The sequence below is a fragment of the Psittacula echo genome (genome assembly GCF_963264785.1).
Source record: "Psittacula echo genome assembly, chromosome: 9".
Lineage (NCBI taxonomy): Eukaryota > Metazoa > Chordata > Aves > Psittaciformes > Psittacidae > Psittacula > Psittacula echo.
The window spans coordinates 3,136,953-3,152,048 of record NC_137745.1 but is presented as its reverse complement, the minus strand read 5'-3'; the positions used below and the strand labels follow the sequence as shown (position 1 = coordinate 3,152,048).

General features: G+C 39.6%; 1 protein-coding gene across 12 annotated transcripts in view; it reads right to left on the bottom strand.

Moving 5' to 3' along the window:
* The window catches only part of ATP2B2 (ATPase plasma membrane Ca2+ transporting 2), a gene marked incomplete at its 5' end in the record, with an annotated part of 180,885 nt that overhangs the window by 24,971 nt on the left and 140,818 nt on the right, over positions 1-15,096 (bottom strand). For all 12 annotated transcript variants that reach the window (XM_080625697.1, XM_080625698.1, XM_080625701.1 and 9 more), the window contains 3 exons: positions 5,203-5,416; positions 12,437-12,628; positions 13,340-13,446. In XM_080625697.1, coding sequence (XP_080481823.1) covers positions 5,203-5,416; positions 12,437-12,628; positions 13,340-13,446 — 513 coding nt within the window. The remainder of the gene's footprint in view (positions 1-5,202; positions 5,417-12,436; positions 12,629-13,339; positions 13,447-15,096) is intronic.

The following is a 15,096-nucleotide window of genomic DNA, read 5'->3' as shown; positions in this document are numbered from 1 at the left end:
CTCTAACCAAATAGTAATTATTCTAAGTCAATTCTTTCTGATGTACCAAGCACCTGAGACCATGTTTGTAATTTTCTACAACAGGTAGAAGCAACCGCTCTTCAGCAGGTTTTACCCATTTGCTAATCCAGCATGGCATAAACTCTTGACAAGCATTCAAGCATTTTAATGATAAAACCACAAACATTCCTGGTTTACAATGGATTTGGGTTTGATCACGATGCTAGTCTGCTTTGCAAGCCCACCATGAGGCATTGCTCCTTATTTGGATGATTTTACTCACTTTTAGATTTGGTCAATAAAAAGGCAAGATACAACCTATGATGAGTAACTGTAAAAATGAGATAAGTTTTGTAAAGATACTTGCACCTGAGGGACCTCTTTCTTTGTAGAATCATAGAATGGTTTAGTTTGGAAGAAACCTTTAAAGATCACCTATAGTTCAATCCCCCTGCCATGGGCAAGGACATCTTTCAGTAGAATACGCTGATCAAAGCCCAATCATAGAATCATAGAATAGTTAGGGTTGGAAAGGACCTTAAGATCATCCAGTTCCAACCCCCTGCCATGGGCAGGGACACCTCACACTAAACCATGTCACCCAAGGCTCTGTCCAGCCTGGCCTTGAACACCACCACGGATGGAGCATTCACAACTTCCCTGGGCAACCCATTCCAGTGCCTCACCACCCTCACAGTAAAGAATTTCTTCCTTATATCCAATCTAAAATTCCCTGTTTGAGTTTGAACCCGTTACCCCTTGTCCTGTCACTACAGTCCCTGATGATCCCCAGCATCCTTGTAGGCCCCCTTCAGATACTGGAAGGCTGCTCTGAGGTCTCCACGCAGCCTTCTCTTCTCCAGGCTGAACAGCCCCACCTTTCTCAGCCTATCTTCATACGGGAGGTGCTCCACTCCCCTGATCATCCTCATGGCCCTCCTCTGGACTTGTTCCAACAGTTCCATGTCCTTTTTATGTTGAGGACACCAGAACTGCACACAATGCTCCAAGTGAGGTCTCACGAGAGCAGAGTAGAGGGGCAGGATCACCTCCTTCAACCTGCTGGTCACGCTCCTCTTGATGCAGCCCAGGATACGGTTGCTTTTTGGGCTGCGAGCGCACGCTGCAGCTGGCTCATGTTCATTTTCTCATCGACCACCACCCCCAAGTCCTTCTCTGCAGGGCTGCTCTGAATCTCTTCTCTGCCCAACCTGTAGCTGTGCCTGGGATTGCTCCGACCCAGGTGTAGGACCTTGCACTTGGCATGGTTAAACTTCATAAGGTTGGCATCAGCCCACCTCACAAGCGTGTGGAGGTCCCTCTGGATGGCATCCCTTCCCTCCGGCGTATCAACCGAACCACACAGCTTGGTGTCATCGGCAAACTTGCTTTGGCAAAATCCAGTGCGACTTTGAACACTTTCAATGATGGAGCATCCAGCTTCTCTGGGCAATTTGTTCCTGTGTCTCACCACTACACTTTAAAAAAAATTCTTACGTGCAACCAAACCTACCCTCTTTCAGTTTAAAAACACTGCCCCTTGTCCTGTCACTACAGGCCTTGGTGAAAGCTATCTCTCTCTGTCTTTCATAGAAGCCCCCTTTATATATCAAAAGGCTGCAACAAGGTCTCCCCTTAAGGAGCCTTCTCCAGGCTGAACTAGCCCAGCTCTCTCAGCCTGGCTTCAGAGCAGAGCTGCTCCAGCCCTTGGAGCATCTCCGTGGCCTCCTCTGGACTTGCCAGAACAGCTCCATGTCCCTCTCGTGCTGCTGCTCCAGAGCTGGATCAGGATTGGGGGGATGGGGTCTCCCCAGAGCGCAGCAGCGGAGGAGACTTCCCTCCCTGACCTGCTGCTCATGCTCTGGGGGCGCAGCCCAGCACACAGAGGGGTTCTGGGATCAAGCACACTCTGATGGCTCATATCCAATTTTTCATCCTCTTTCTTATACACAAAGTTTACAGATAACAGTTATTGAAAGAGGCATTGTGTCCTGGGTTCAGCAGTAGCAGTCATTTTTCTCCTTTGTAGCTGGTGCAGTGCTGTGGTTTTGACTTTCAGCCTGGGAACAGTGCTGATAACACCGATGTTTTTAGTTGTTGCTCAGTGATGTTTAGTCTGACCAAGGACTTTGTGAGTCTCATGCTCTGCCAGGGAGGAGGGGAAGCCGGGAGGAAGCAGAGACAGGACATCTGACCCAAACTAGCCAAAGAGGTATTCCATACCACAGCACGTCATGCCCGGTATAGAAACTGGGGGCAGTTACCTGTAAGCGCTAGATCACTGCTCAGTCAGGCTGGGTATCGGTCAGTGGGTGGTGAGCGGTTACATTCTCTTCCCTTGTTATTTCCCTTATCATTATTATTATTGGTGGCAGCAGCAGTGATTTGTGTCAAACCTTAGTTACTGGAGTGTTCTTACCTCAACCCATGGGAGTTACATTCTTTTGGTTCTCCTCCCTGTCACTTTAAGACTGAGGGAAGAAGAAAGGGGGGGAGTGAGCGAGCAGCTGCGTGGTTCAGAGTTACCGGCTGGGCTTAAACCATAGAATCATAAAATAGTTATGGTTGGAAAGGACCTTAAGATCATCTAGTTCCAACCCCCCTGCCATGGGCAGGGACACCTCACACTAAACCATATCACCCAAGGCCTCATCCAACCTGGCCTTGAACACCGCCAAGGATGGAGCATTCACAACCTCCCTGGGCAACCCATTCCAGTTCCTCACCACCCTCTCAGTAAAGAATTTCTTCCTTATATCCAATCTAAACTTCCCCTGTTTAAGTTTGAACCCGTTACCCCTTGTCCTGTCACTACAGTCACTGATGAACAGTCCCTCCCCAGCATCCTTGTAGGCCCCCTTCAGATACTGGAAGGCTGCTATGAGGTCTCTACGCAGCCTTCTCTAAACCACGGCACATTGTCTTGAATGTCATTCACATGGAAGCATAACTAATGAATGAAGTACCACAATACTACCCCATTTCATAACCATAATGTTTTGTTAATGACAGCAAATTAAAACTTCTCTGCTATCCTACTAGCATAATATTAAGAATTTCTGAAGAAAGAAGAAACGTTTCCTCAGATTTTCTCCTGATGTCATTAATTCTATCAGCTAACAGTGAGCACTTTATTGCCTTGCGATATTTGAGCAGTTCATGTTCAAGTCACTCGGAATAATAAGCATGTTTCCAAAGAAAGAATTTGGCTTTTAGCCTTTTGACAGAAATTAGATCAGGGTATCACAAATATAGCAGTAACACAGTATGAGGCCGCAAAACTTAGACTACAAGAGAGCAGATAGTTTAAAGAAGAGGTTTATGCCATACTGGATTAGCAACATCCAGTTGCTAATCTGGATTCTTAGGAAATCCAGACCTCCAGAGAGGTAACTAAGTATCGGAAAACATTCCACTTACTACATATAAACAGTAAAGGAAAAAATTAATGAAAGAAAACAGATATAATAATTTTATCCATTATAGATACATACACACATACATGCATACACATTACATCTATTTGCTTTCATTCAGTACACACACAAACACAAATATATGAATAATTCTTCCCTCAGTCAAAGTATCTGTCCTTAAATCTCTATTATTGCATTGCATCCCTTAAAAAGGTTAAAAGGAGAACATGCTGCTATTGAGGAATGCCATTGGTTAGACCCAAAACGAGTTTTATTTCCAAACGTTCCAAAAGGCGCTATAGTACATCAATGATATTATGCCTAGTTCCTGAGGTTATGATTTATTTTTAATACTACAGTTTGACAGAACTAGACAATGACTTCTGGATTTCCAATGTGCTTGATGTCTCAAATGCACTATTGTATGCTCAAACGCAATGGATTTATTGCCACATTATAGAAAAAAAAACCCAACCAAAAATGTGGTGTACCAGTCTCTACAGAAACCAAGTACAAAAAAAAAAATAAACTATTAGATGGTCAAAATAAAAAAAATTCTCATTAATTTGGAATCTAATTATCAAAATACTGCATTTAGAACATCATCTCACTGCAGAGCTGAGACTCGTGGAGTTCGGAAAAGACTATTTCCTAGGCTTATCAGAAAATTGGTTGTGCTGCATCCTTCAAAGTATGCATGGGTTTTCCAGAGACACACAGAAATAATTAGAATAGGGTGAAGAAGCCTGCTTTTCTTTTCATCAGAGGTCAGGGGAAAGTATTTTAAACCATAAAACTTATCAAAAAGCCATTAAAACTCCCCATAAAGTCCACAAAAGTTCTTGTTCCAAGATTCATATCACATAAATTACCAAGAAGCAAGCTCAAAAAACTCCTAAGAAACGTAAATTTACAGTTACAGCTTATATGGAAGTCAGTACATAAAAAAAACTGAAAGAGAACACATGTAATTTAAAGATGATGACACAGTGACAAGAACGCAATACCCAATTGATAATATTATCAGTCCTTTGAGCAAAGTTCACTTACTACTGTGAAGGAACAGAGTCTATTATTAGACCCTGCTAGCCCCTGCACCAGAAACATTCCTCCTCCTTCCCTCCCCTCTCCAAAATACAGCTTATGAAAAGCATCTGTTGCTAGCAAAGCCTGAGGAGGAGTCCAGCAACCTCATAAATCAGATTTTGTTTTCCCCTTTTAATATCCATTCTAGATATTAAATGTCAAAACAGAGTGTTATTCATATCACTTAATACTGATTTCTTGCTTACCAATACTACATAAAATCAGCGTTATTCCTTGACTATGGCAAACATTTTGCTTCTGATTAGAGCTTCTCCAGCTATTGGCAAAATGGATCTTGATTTTTCCTATGTTTATACTGTTGCTGTTAATTTTTTATTACATGCCTATTAAAGATGATAAATCTCAGAAGGAAATTTCAGAACAGAAGAACCAGGCTAGATACTCTGCTTAAAATGCAAACCTATGCTACATTTTAACATGAACTTTTGGCAAAGCCTGTATTTTGTTAGGAAGCAGAAAAGCTCACTGAGGCCTTTCCCAGTGGAAACAACAACTGAAAGGTGACTCAATCCCTCTATTGCATGTGTTCTATTACCCCTACTATTTCTGATCCCATTAAACACTTCACTTCTGCTAGCTCTTTCACTATGACAGACTTAATGGATGTGCATAAAGTGGTTACATTTACAGCTTTCTGACGTGTTCTAAACCAAGCAACAAGCATAACAAACTTCCTTACCAACAAAAAGAAGTGTAAATATGAGAGTAAGCTGATACACAGCATGGCCCAAAATGTTCTTCATCATGGTACGGGATATAAGAGGTTTGTTCCTGCCATATGGCTTTCTCAGCAACAGAGCCTCGGTGGGAGGTTCAGTGGCCAAAGCAAGGGAGGCAAAGGTGTCCATAATGAGATTGACCCACAACATCTGTACAGCTTTCAGAGGAGAGTCCTGTGGAGATAAATTAGAAAGTTACATATTTCCTAGAAAAATAATGGTTGCCAGGTCTTTTACTGGGATTTCGTTTCTTCCTGTGTGACGCCAGCAGTGCTGAAGTTGGGACACCAAAATCCACAGCCCTTTAGTCTGTCCTACTATGTCCTTTCTTGTCTTCTTACACAAGACCAGTATGACAGGATGACAGGAAGCATAGGGATCTGATCAAAGATAAATTATTTCTCTCCAGTCCCTTAAATCAGGAATATTTACAATCACACAATGCTTATAAAGCATAACATAACGCTTTATGACAGATTTTACAATATCCTCTGTTACTTCATGCATCATGCTGAAGTTTCCAGCTGAATTTAGGTAACTAGATAACATAAGTGGGAGTTCCTTTCCTGGAAGAAAAATTATAGTGGAACAATTTAAAAAGTAATGTTTCCATTTACTATAAATGACCTATCTGTTTTGTCAGAAACAGCTTGAAATTATTAACAATTTATGAAACAATTCCTGAGACATGTGAACACAACTTACTTGGATAAGACCTTTTAAAAACAGTAGTGAATAAAAAAATGCCTGATATCTCGATTAAAAAAACCCCAATACCCTGAAACTCATTAAAATATATCAAATATGAAAAAATAATGAATTCCTTATTATTTCACTGGGTAACAGGATAGTATACTTGAAACTCCGGAATTGGAAAGAAAAAACTCAAACATTACTAGTGGTCAGGATGTATTAATTTTCTGAAGCAAATCTCCAACCGCTAGAAGGAGCTCTTTCCTCACTCAAATCAAGAGTCTATGGTCATATTACAGAGGACTTGAGATCTCCTTTTAAAACAACCCAAAAGGAAATAAATAAAGCAAACTAACACAGATCTCCGGAGAACTCGAGATGATTATTAGAGAGTTTTGATTTTTAACTCACTAGGGCAGCTGTAATGATAGATGCAACTTCTTCAAGGAGCCATATCAGGAAGAATGAAGGAGGTTCTTCTGTATCTAACAACCTCCTTCCTATGCTTTTAGACTGAACCCAGCATGGGCAGCATTAGTAAGGTCTGCTTTCTGTTTCAAATAGATGGGTTTTATTAGAAAAATAGAATCTCAAAAGTAACAAGGTATCAGCATGACAGATCTTATAGTGGAAGGGAGTTAATCTGCAGTGTGGAAGTTGGAAGATCTGAGCACTATTTTTATGCATTACATTACCATGCTGCTGTAATAATGAAGCAAAGAAATCTATGGACCAGCATACGAGCCAAATCAAAGCCAATAAACTCACCTTATGAACTCTGTCCTTTTTTTCAAAGGGTTAAATGGTCATTTTTAATAAAATATAGTCAAATAATGAAGGCCAATTCAGTATCCCAAGAACATATGGAGAACAATGGTAACTGGTTTGGTCTCTTGTGGATCTGGTTTATATTCCAACTCTCCCTTGTGATAAACCATTATTTCCTCTTGAAAACATACATTTAACATCCCTACAGTTAGATAAATTTTGATACACCTTATTCATAAAAAACCCCCAAACCTAACTTTTGGATTATTTGAAGGGATGGAGAAAAGCAACCTCCTGTTTCTAAGTTTTACAGGTTGGCTACATTAGGGAAGATTAGCATAAATAAATTTTTGACCTCTTGGTTATGTGTTGCATTAACTGGGCTTATGTGGAGAGTTCAGTCACTCATTTGGTATGCAGCTGCAGAAACAGGAAACATCTTTGTCTTTAGAGGTGGGTAAAAACCTGAAAGCAATCAGGACAAACACGGTTCCAAATTGAGGCCTCATTTGTTTTTTATTAATACTTATGCCTCAAACATGGAGAGTACTTGCACTAAAAGCAGTTTGTTGCTAGGGCACAGTACATAGAGAAAAAAGAAAACATGGTTTCTACTGAACAATTTTCCTTGTCATACTTCTACCTGTCTGGTTAATAACTTTTCTTGAGAAACATTCTCTACTTTGAGATGTTACAATAGCTGAATTTCCACTTCCTGTGCTGACTATGTCAGTAAAACTGAATTTGTCTGTTATGCTTAACAAATACAGTTAAATATTCAGGTGTCTGTCGGAGCCTGACGTATTCCTAGCATAACGAAGAGGCAGATTATTTCAGTCTCTAAATCACGCAACTGTAGTTGGCAGTCATCAGTTTTGGCAACAACTTGTTCTCACCATTTCACACTGCCAATCACCTTGTTTGGCTATGGTGCCCCTAATAATTATCTATTATTGGCAGTGCTACACTGCTCAGTCAAGTGTGAAAGCTCATTCTAAGCTGAAGCCAAAACATTAAATACACATTAGTCTGGGCAGGCAGTGGAATGAAATTTCCACTGCAACTCTATCTGATTTCTGATTAGTTGGTGGAAGCTGAGCAAAATACGTATCAGCTAAGGTGCTTAGTCTTCCATTACAGATTTTAGTCACTTATGCAAGTGGGATGCAAATTCAGTGTTCTTCTCATTTTGGTCACTAACTGACTAGCACTAGTTAGTTCCTAACTCACTTTCTGAAAACTTTGGGGATGAAAGCTGCTCAAATTGCACCCAAAATCTCCAGTTATTGTCAAATTCCTTTCCACTTGACCTTGGAATAGGTTAGCTTTGGCCTAGAGGTAAAAGGAAAATGTCCCTTAAATCAAGTGATGTTACACTTCATCTTCAAAACACTTAAAAGTACAAACTGCCAAAGGCTGGAAATAAACTACAAATCTTTTGCGACATGCAGAGCCTCACAAATTTTAGAGCTTGTTACTTCTGATTTAGATGATAAGCTGTAGGAGAGGAAAAAGGTATTTTCACCCTTACCTCTTCACTCTCACTTGTCAAGAGAACACATGCATGGGTTTATAAAAATGAGCATTTCTGGTGGGTTAACCTTATACCCACTAACACAGAGAAATGTCAGCCCTCACTTCTGCTGCTAGATCATCCACTAACTGTACGGAAGTGGCATCCTCAATTCTACCTCCATGGCTCTAAGCCCTCCCAAAACAAAGCTAAACAGTGATTTTGATTTTATATTACAGCTTTTTCAAATTTGCCAATGCTATGATTTTAGGATTTGCCAAATACAGTTCTGCATTCAAACATTATAACCAAGTAAATTGCTGCCTTATACATGTAAGTATAGATCATCCTCATTTCTTGAACAAGATCTGTAAAAACAAGTGATTCATACAGTAGTTCACTGCTAGAGTGCTTTTTAATTTACATTTAATTTTCCAAACATAATGTACTATAAAGTCACTGTTTTCAATTCCTAATGTCTGCTAAAGCATTAAGTCTTCCTCAGATTACAAGAATAATAATTTGAATGCAAAATGTCAAAGTCTTTTTCTTCTCTTTGATGCAACCTTTCTGAATAGTTATATTGCCTCAGTGGTTGGACACAGACAAAATTTGGCACAGAGATGACCTGCTAGCTTTAGACTTCCAGTGAAAAGCTGCTTCCATTTGACTGAACTGCATTTTAAAATCTTTATTTTGTACATACCCAGATTATTTTTACAGCTCCAAACATAATGACCTAATATTCTCTTGGTACTGTGTAGGGGACAGGAAACAGGAGGAATCTTCTGGCTTTGTAAGGCGCATATAAACCTCTATATGATATCTAGAGATGTGGAGCAATGACTCATTTGAAGTACAAAATTCACAGTAAATGTAGGCAGAGCTGCAAAGAAGAACCCTCACTGAGTCAGGCAAGGGCTGTGCAAAATTGTTATTCCAAGGATGAAGTCAGAATATAAGAGTTTATATCTCATAAATCCACTGGAAAAAGAAATCACTGGCTTAACCTGAGGTAACAGTTGCTAAACAGAATGGACAATTATATGCAAACTGTTCAAGATAACCACACCCTGATCAGTTTAAAAGCATGCACTGAGCAACCCAGAGAGAGGAAAGCAAGAGGTAAAGGAAATAGGTTATATTTGAAAGACAAGGTGAATTAATACATCTTGGCTGCATTGTGCCACAAACTGTACTGGCATGGGACTAGTAGCAACAATAGTTGTCATCTCATTGGGGGGTGCTATCTACACGCTGGAAACAAAATTAAGAGCACCTAAGCAGCCACAGAGGGAGTGATCCCTAGGCAGCTTTTAATCAGAGTAGGTAAGCATAGAAGCTTCATACTCCAATGTCCCAGTATGCTGGCTCTGAATTGCAGAACATACTTTTTGAGAGGTGACATAAGAAGCATGGAAGAAATGTTACAACCTCCACAGAATTTTTCTCATTCTAGATTTGATTAAATATCACCTAAAACATAACCTGGGGACTATTAATTAACCTGAATATTAATTGTGAACTAAAATTATATTCTGTGTGTCAAAGAAAGCCAAACTGACTACCTAAAAGCAAAGTAAAATTCAGCCCGATGTGGACCTTAAATATTCATTTTGAAGGTCACAGAAACCTATGCTGCCTTTTGGAAACTATAGATTTTAGCTTCATTTGTTTGTTAATAACTTAAACGTTTCAGGCAAGATAGTAATTTAAGACCTGTGTACAGTTTTGCAGACTTAGATCTGTGTGTGTGCACCTAGCCTGTTTGCAAGGGTTTTTTTGCTATATTCAAGCATTTTGAGATAGAGCTATTTTCAGAGCAACCGCAGGGTACAGTGATGTACATGTTCTCACACGTACCTTTTAGTAAAGCTTATGAGCCAAACAAACATAATGCCCTTTCACTGGCTAGAGCCTTTGAGTCAAAACCTACATCCATTTGTGAGCAGAGGCAGAACCAAGAGCTGCTTGAGATGATCAGCAGTGAGGTCTTTGAGCATAAACAGAACTACAATGGAAGTAACTGCTGCCCTTTTGCTACAAATAAAATTTTAGCTTCTTTGGACCTCTCTGTTGGATTTGCATTTTTACTGCCAAATTGAGGAACCGTAGGAGAATCTATTTGGACAGAAATACAGGAATTCTAGGAGGTGTACATTAAAAACCTTTAAACAGGGACTACAGACTTGACAGGCTCAACAATGGTCTTACAGACTATTAGGGCAATATAAAGACACTGGTCCTGATCCAAGTCCTACTAGAAGCCAGTGAAATTATTTAAAGGATAAAGAAAGCTCTGGAATGAAAAGTTTGCACTGTTTATGCACTTAGACTAGATAGAAAATTGTCTTTACACTGTTTAACCTCTTAAAGAATAAACCAGATTATCCCTCAATTAACAAATGGAATATATTACCCTTCATGTTTTCATCAAGCAATTGAAAAAATGCTGGACATCAACAACAACAAAATCACCTTAAATAAATGTTAGTAGGCAATAACTGAATGTCTATAAAACAGGGTTTTAAAAGGAATCACTCACAGCAGGCCCAGTCACAGCATTCTCACCACGCTGCTGTTAGCACTCTTTTCCATATTGTTTTGTACCACTGATGAAAATCCAGGAGGATTGACCTTCCAGAGTTTTAGTCTTTATTCCAACACCTTCTGTTACCAACAATAATCACTTTACAGCTAAGCGTTTTCTCAATATGCTTGGAAATAGTTCCAAGGGCAAAAGTTCCAACTTCTGCCACCACGTGAGTAATTCTGTGGCACAGAGAAGCTCAGCTGTGACACCCAGGCATCAGCAGGGCCTGAGGGCAGTGGGGGGAGCTAGCACTTGGCAGCTTGCAACTTTTGACTTTTTGGGAAACAAGTGAATTCAGGTGTCAGTGAGCTCTCCGTACAGGATAAAATAGTTATTTCAGTTGTTTAAGATCACTTCCACTTCCTTCAAAACCAGCCTTTTTGCATGTCTCAAACTCCCAGCACTATCCTTATGCTCGCTCAGCAGGGGAGCTGACAGGTGCCAGTCCCATCCACCCAGCCACTGCATGGTGCTAGCAGAAGCTGAAGCTTGCTCACATGCCGCACAAAAAAAGCCTGTATGTGTCAGTCAAGGCTTAGGAGAAGTTTGACCTCATGGTTTTGTAAAGGTACCTGGGTTTCTGGTTTCAAGTATCAATTCCATGATTACAATGTAAGTTTACCCTGGAACAGAGCTAATGACTTATTCATTGTTTTGCTCAGGTGTGCATGAGGTGAAATACACCCACGAAAACAAGTTTGTGCATCTGCATGATGCACAAGAGAGGGAAGAGGCAGCTTCCCCATTGTCTGTCTCCATCAGAGGAGGCAGTTTGTAACAGCACCTGTCTGCAGCATCACAACTACACTTTAATTTAGGGAGGGACAGCACTAAAACCTGCATGTTGTGTTTTATCCTCCATTAGAAAAACCTGCTGTACTAAATACATCTTTTCTTTCTAGGGAAAATAAAACTGCATTTTATTAGTCAAAAAAGTAGTAACTTGAAGGGGGAAAAAATTGTGGTTTGCTTTCACACATGCTTTTTGCAAAAGACGCAGACACATTGCAAGTACACCAGGATTGCACTGGGGCATTAATGTAAAGGGAGAAAAAGAGATCAAAGTCCAACTGCATGTGGCATTTAACTGGTTTGCCATTTGCACCTGAAATTAAAAGGGATTGCCTGAAAGCAACAGTGTTTTTATCAGTCAAAAAGCCCCCCTGCTGGGATTACCTCTGTGTGTCAGAACTGCTCTCCTGAAAATTATAATCCCATTCCATAATCCATCAAAAATATACATTTCATAGTGAAATATTCTGAGAGGAAAAGGCTAAGTCACATAACTTTACCCTTCCAACCCCTGACATTTTCTGTCCATCATCACAAGGCTCGGTCATGACGATAATATGTAATCAAACTCAGGGAGCTATAGGGAAGCAGCACAAAAATTAGCCGCTCTTAAAAGTAATCTGCTTCCAAAAGAAGATGAATTATTTCCCTTCCTTACCTGAACTGCTATTTAACATTTAGCAGCTTGATCCTAAATACACTCTTAATGCTCAGAAGAATTTCAGACAGTGTACTTTCTGTTTTGCAAAGTAAGAATCAAATGTAAGCCACTGTTACTTAAGAAAGAAAAGTTATCTCGATAGGATTTGACCCCATACTTTTAGCAACAGCTCACCTGGGTAATGCATGCTCCAGTGAAAGCCACAATGACAGCCACAATGTTAACAGTGAGCTGGAACTGCAGGAACTTGGAGATACTGTCATAGACATTACGTCCCCACATTACAGCCTTCACAATGCTACTGAAGTTGTCATCCGTCAGGATGATGTCTGAGGCTTCCTTTGCCACATCTGTTCCAGCGATACCCTGCAAAAATTAATTGTGACTAAAATTACCTACTAGAAAGCACAGAGACAGTTAGAATACAGATCTTCATACTCATTCGAAGTCCACAGTTGTGCGGAGACTTCCCAGCATAGTAACAGGAAATGCTGAATATATTCTGCATTTTCTGTTCACTAGGAAGTTTGCTAATGTGGCCTATTTTTGAAAGTGAGTAAGGACACAGAAGAGGGGACTGATAGCAATGGAGTTCATGTGATGATCATTTTGAGTGGTTTAAATTACCAGCTTGATGACTACTGATCTTCTGAGTTATTTTTATCATTGATTATATCTTATTAATATACATGAACAGAATTGCTAACAAAAATTAGTTACGTATATAAATATATAGTCTAGAATAGTAATGTCTTCTGAATCAGAATACACTGGGAAGACATCTTTACACTTAGTGATGGATTTTATCAAAGCGAAATAGTGCTCCACTGTTGTGGAGAAAATAGTTCAATCTTTCTGTGTTGGCACAGGATTCTGCACATAGCCAGTAATTACCTTAGACAAAATACTGGAAAAGTAACAAAACACAGTAAATGAAAGGATTCAGAAACAACATAATTCACCCTCTCCAATAACTAAATAATAACCAAGCAACTTTCTCAGCATGTAAAGAATGAAAAACCTCTTCTAGCAAATCTATAATGATTCAAACATCAATAAATATGCTCAAGATTATACCATTGCAAAGCCAACATCAGCTTTTTTAAGTGCTGGTCCATCGTTGGTTCCATCACCAGTCACAGCTACGACCTGCCTCTGCTCCACCTGGGTGCTGTCAATAATACCTGCAAAACATGTGTGTGTGTATACATACACATATATGTAAATGATTAGTAAGATAAAACTCCCCTCTAAAAAATAGCAGGGCCTCTGTAACACAGACTACATAGTACCACACAAGTCTTACACAGATCAAAAGAGTCGATTTTCTGAAGGAAAAGAACCATGAAAGCTGTGTCATCACCACTACACACTACCAGATATTACATGAAAAGCTCTGATCCTGCATCATCAAAACATCAACAAAACTTGCATAGAATTCAAAAGGAATGAAATCAGATCATTATGTTCTTTTAGAAGATTTCTTCCATTTAAAATCATGTGTCACAGTAAACACATTGCAGCCCAGCTCTCTGATTAAACATCAGTGGAAAGGATTTGCCAAAGACTTAAGTTCATACTTAAAGCTCTCCTCAACTGGGACTGCAGTATCTGCTTTACTGGGATGCCTTCTGGCAATCAGTTTGACCTAAAGCTAACATGCTATTGATGAATTATATTTAGCTGGAGCCAGTTTAGCATTTTAACAGCCACGTTCAATTCTGCCAAATACTGATTAAGAAGATGTAAAATAATTCTTTAAATTCTGAAGCCAAACGTTTTAATAAATAGACATAATAATTCTGACATTAATTTTGTAATGATTTGAGAAAAGAAAGCACTCTTCACTTGGTGAATCAAGTTGCATACAACTAGCCTGAAGGGAGTGTTTTCCACTTATGCAGATGGAGAAAGTAAGGTAAAGAATAAAGAATTTTTCTAAGGCAACAGAAGCAGCCCTGGTTTTTGACAGGATGGGGATCTTTCACCACTCATGTTTGTATTTCCGTGTCAGAGTCCATTCAGACATGAGTCCAGAATACAGGATTGTTGTGTAGGGTACAGGAACACCTCTCCAAATTAATTAGGTGGGGAAATGACAAAATGCCTTTTGCTAACACATTCTGCACAAAGTCATAACCTCTAAAAGCAATTATCAAAACCTTCCCAGTGTGAAAAGCTTTCATTCTACTCTGGAATAAAATAACTCATATATCAGATACCTAAGCAGAAATAGGAAATTGCAGATTACAAAGCCAATAGCTGCCTCTTGGCAAGGTTCAGGCTTATCGGGCCCTCAGAAGATTGCAATGCAGCATGGAAGCAGTTAGTGTCCTGTGTTTTTCAGTCTTACAAAAAGCAGAAAAACCCCTGTTTGCTTTCCACTGGCAGGACGAACTCAGATAAATGGCACATTATTCTGATAACATCTTATAATTAGAGCTTTCAATTTGTTGGGGCGATTTGCCTTTGGTATTACTAAATAAACAGGAACATCAGATGCCATTACTGTTAAAAGCATTTATTTTGGTCTTCCCTTCTCGTTATTAACACATCTTTTGATGCTAAATTAATAGTCCAAGCTTTTTTAAAAAAATAATTAAAATCTCTGACATGCTATAGTATTAACTGCTCCAAACAGGTAGATAACATCCTCTCACAACTGGATTCCAAACGCAAACACAACCCAAATCAAGCTGAAGAGGCTCTAACAAATGCCCTCCTATAAATAGCATTCTAAAGACAATGACAGTATTACCAGCTGTCTTCAGTCAACTGCAAAGTAATTTACAGGGTTTAGTAGTTGTTCACAAGGTTTAGTAGTCATTTTTATC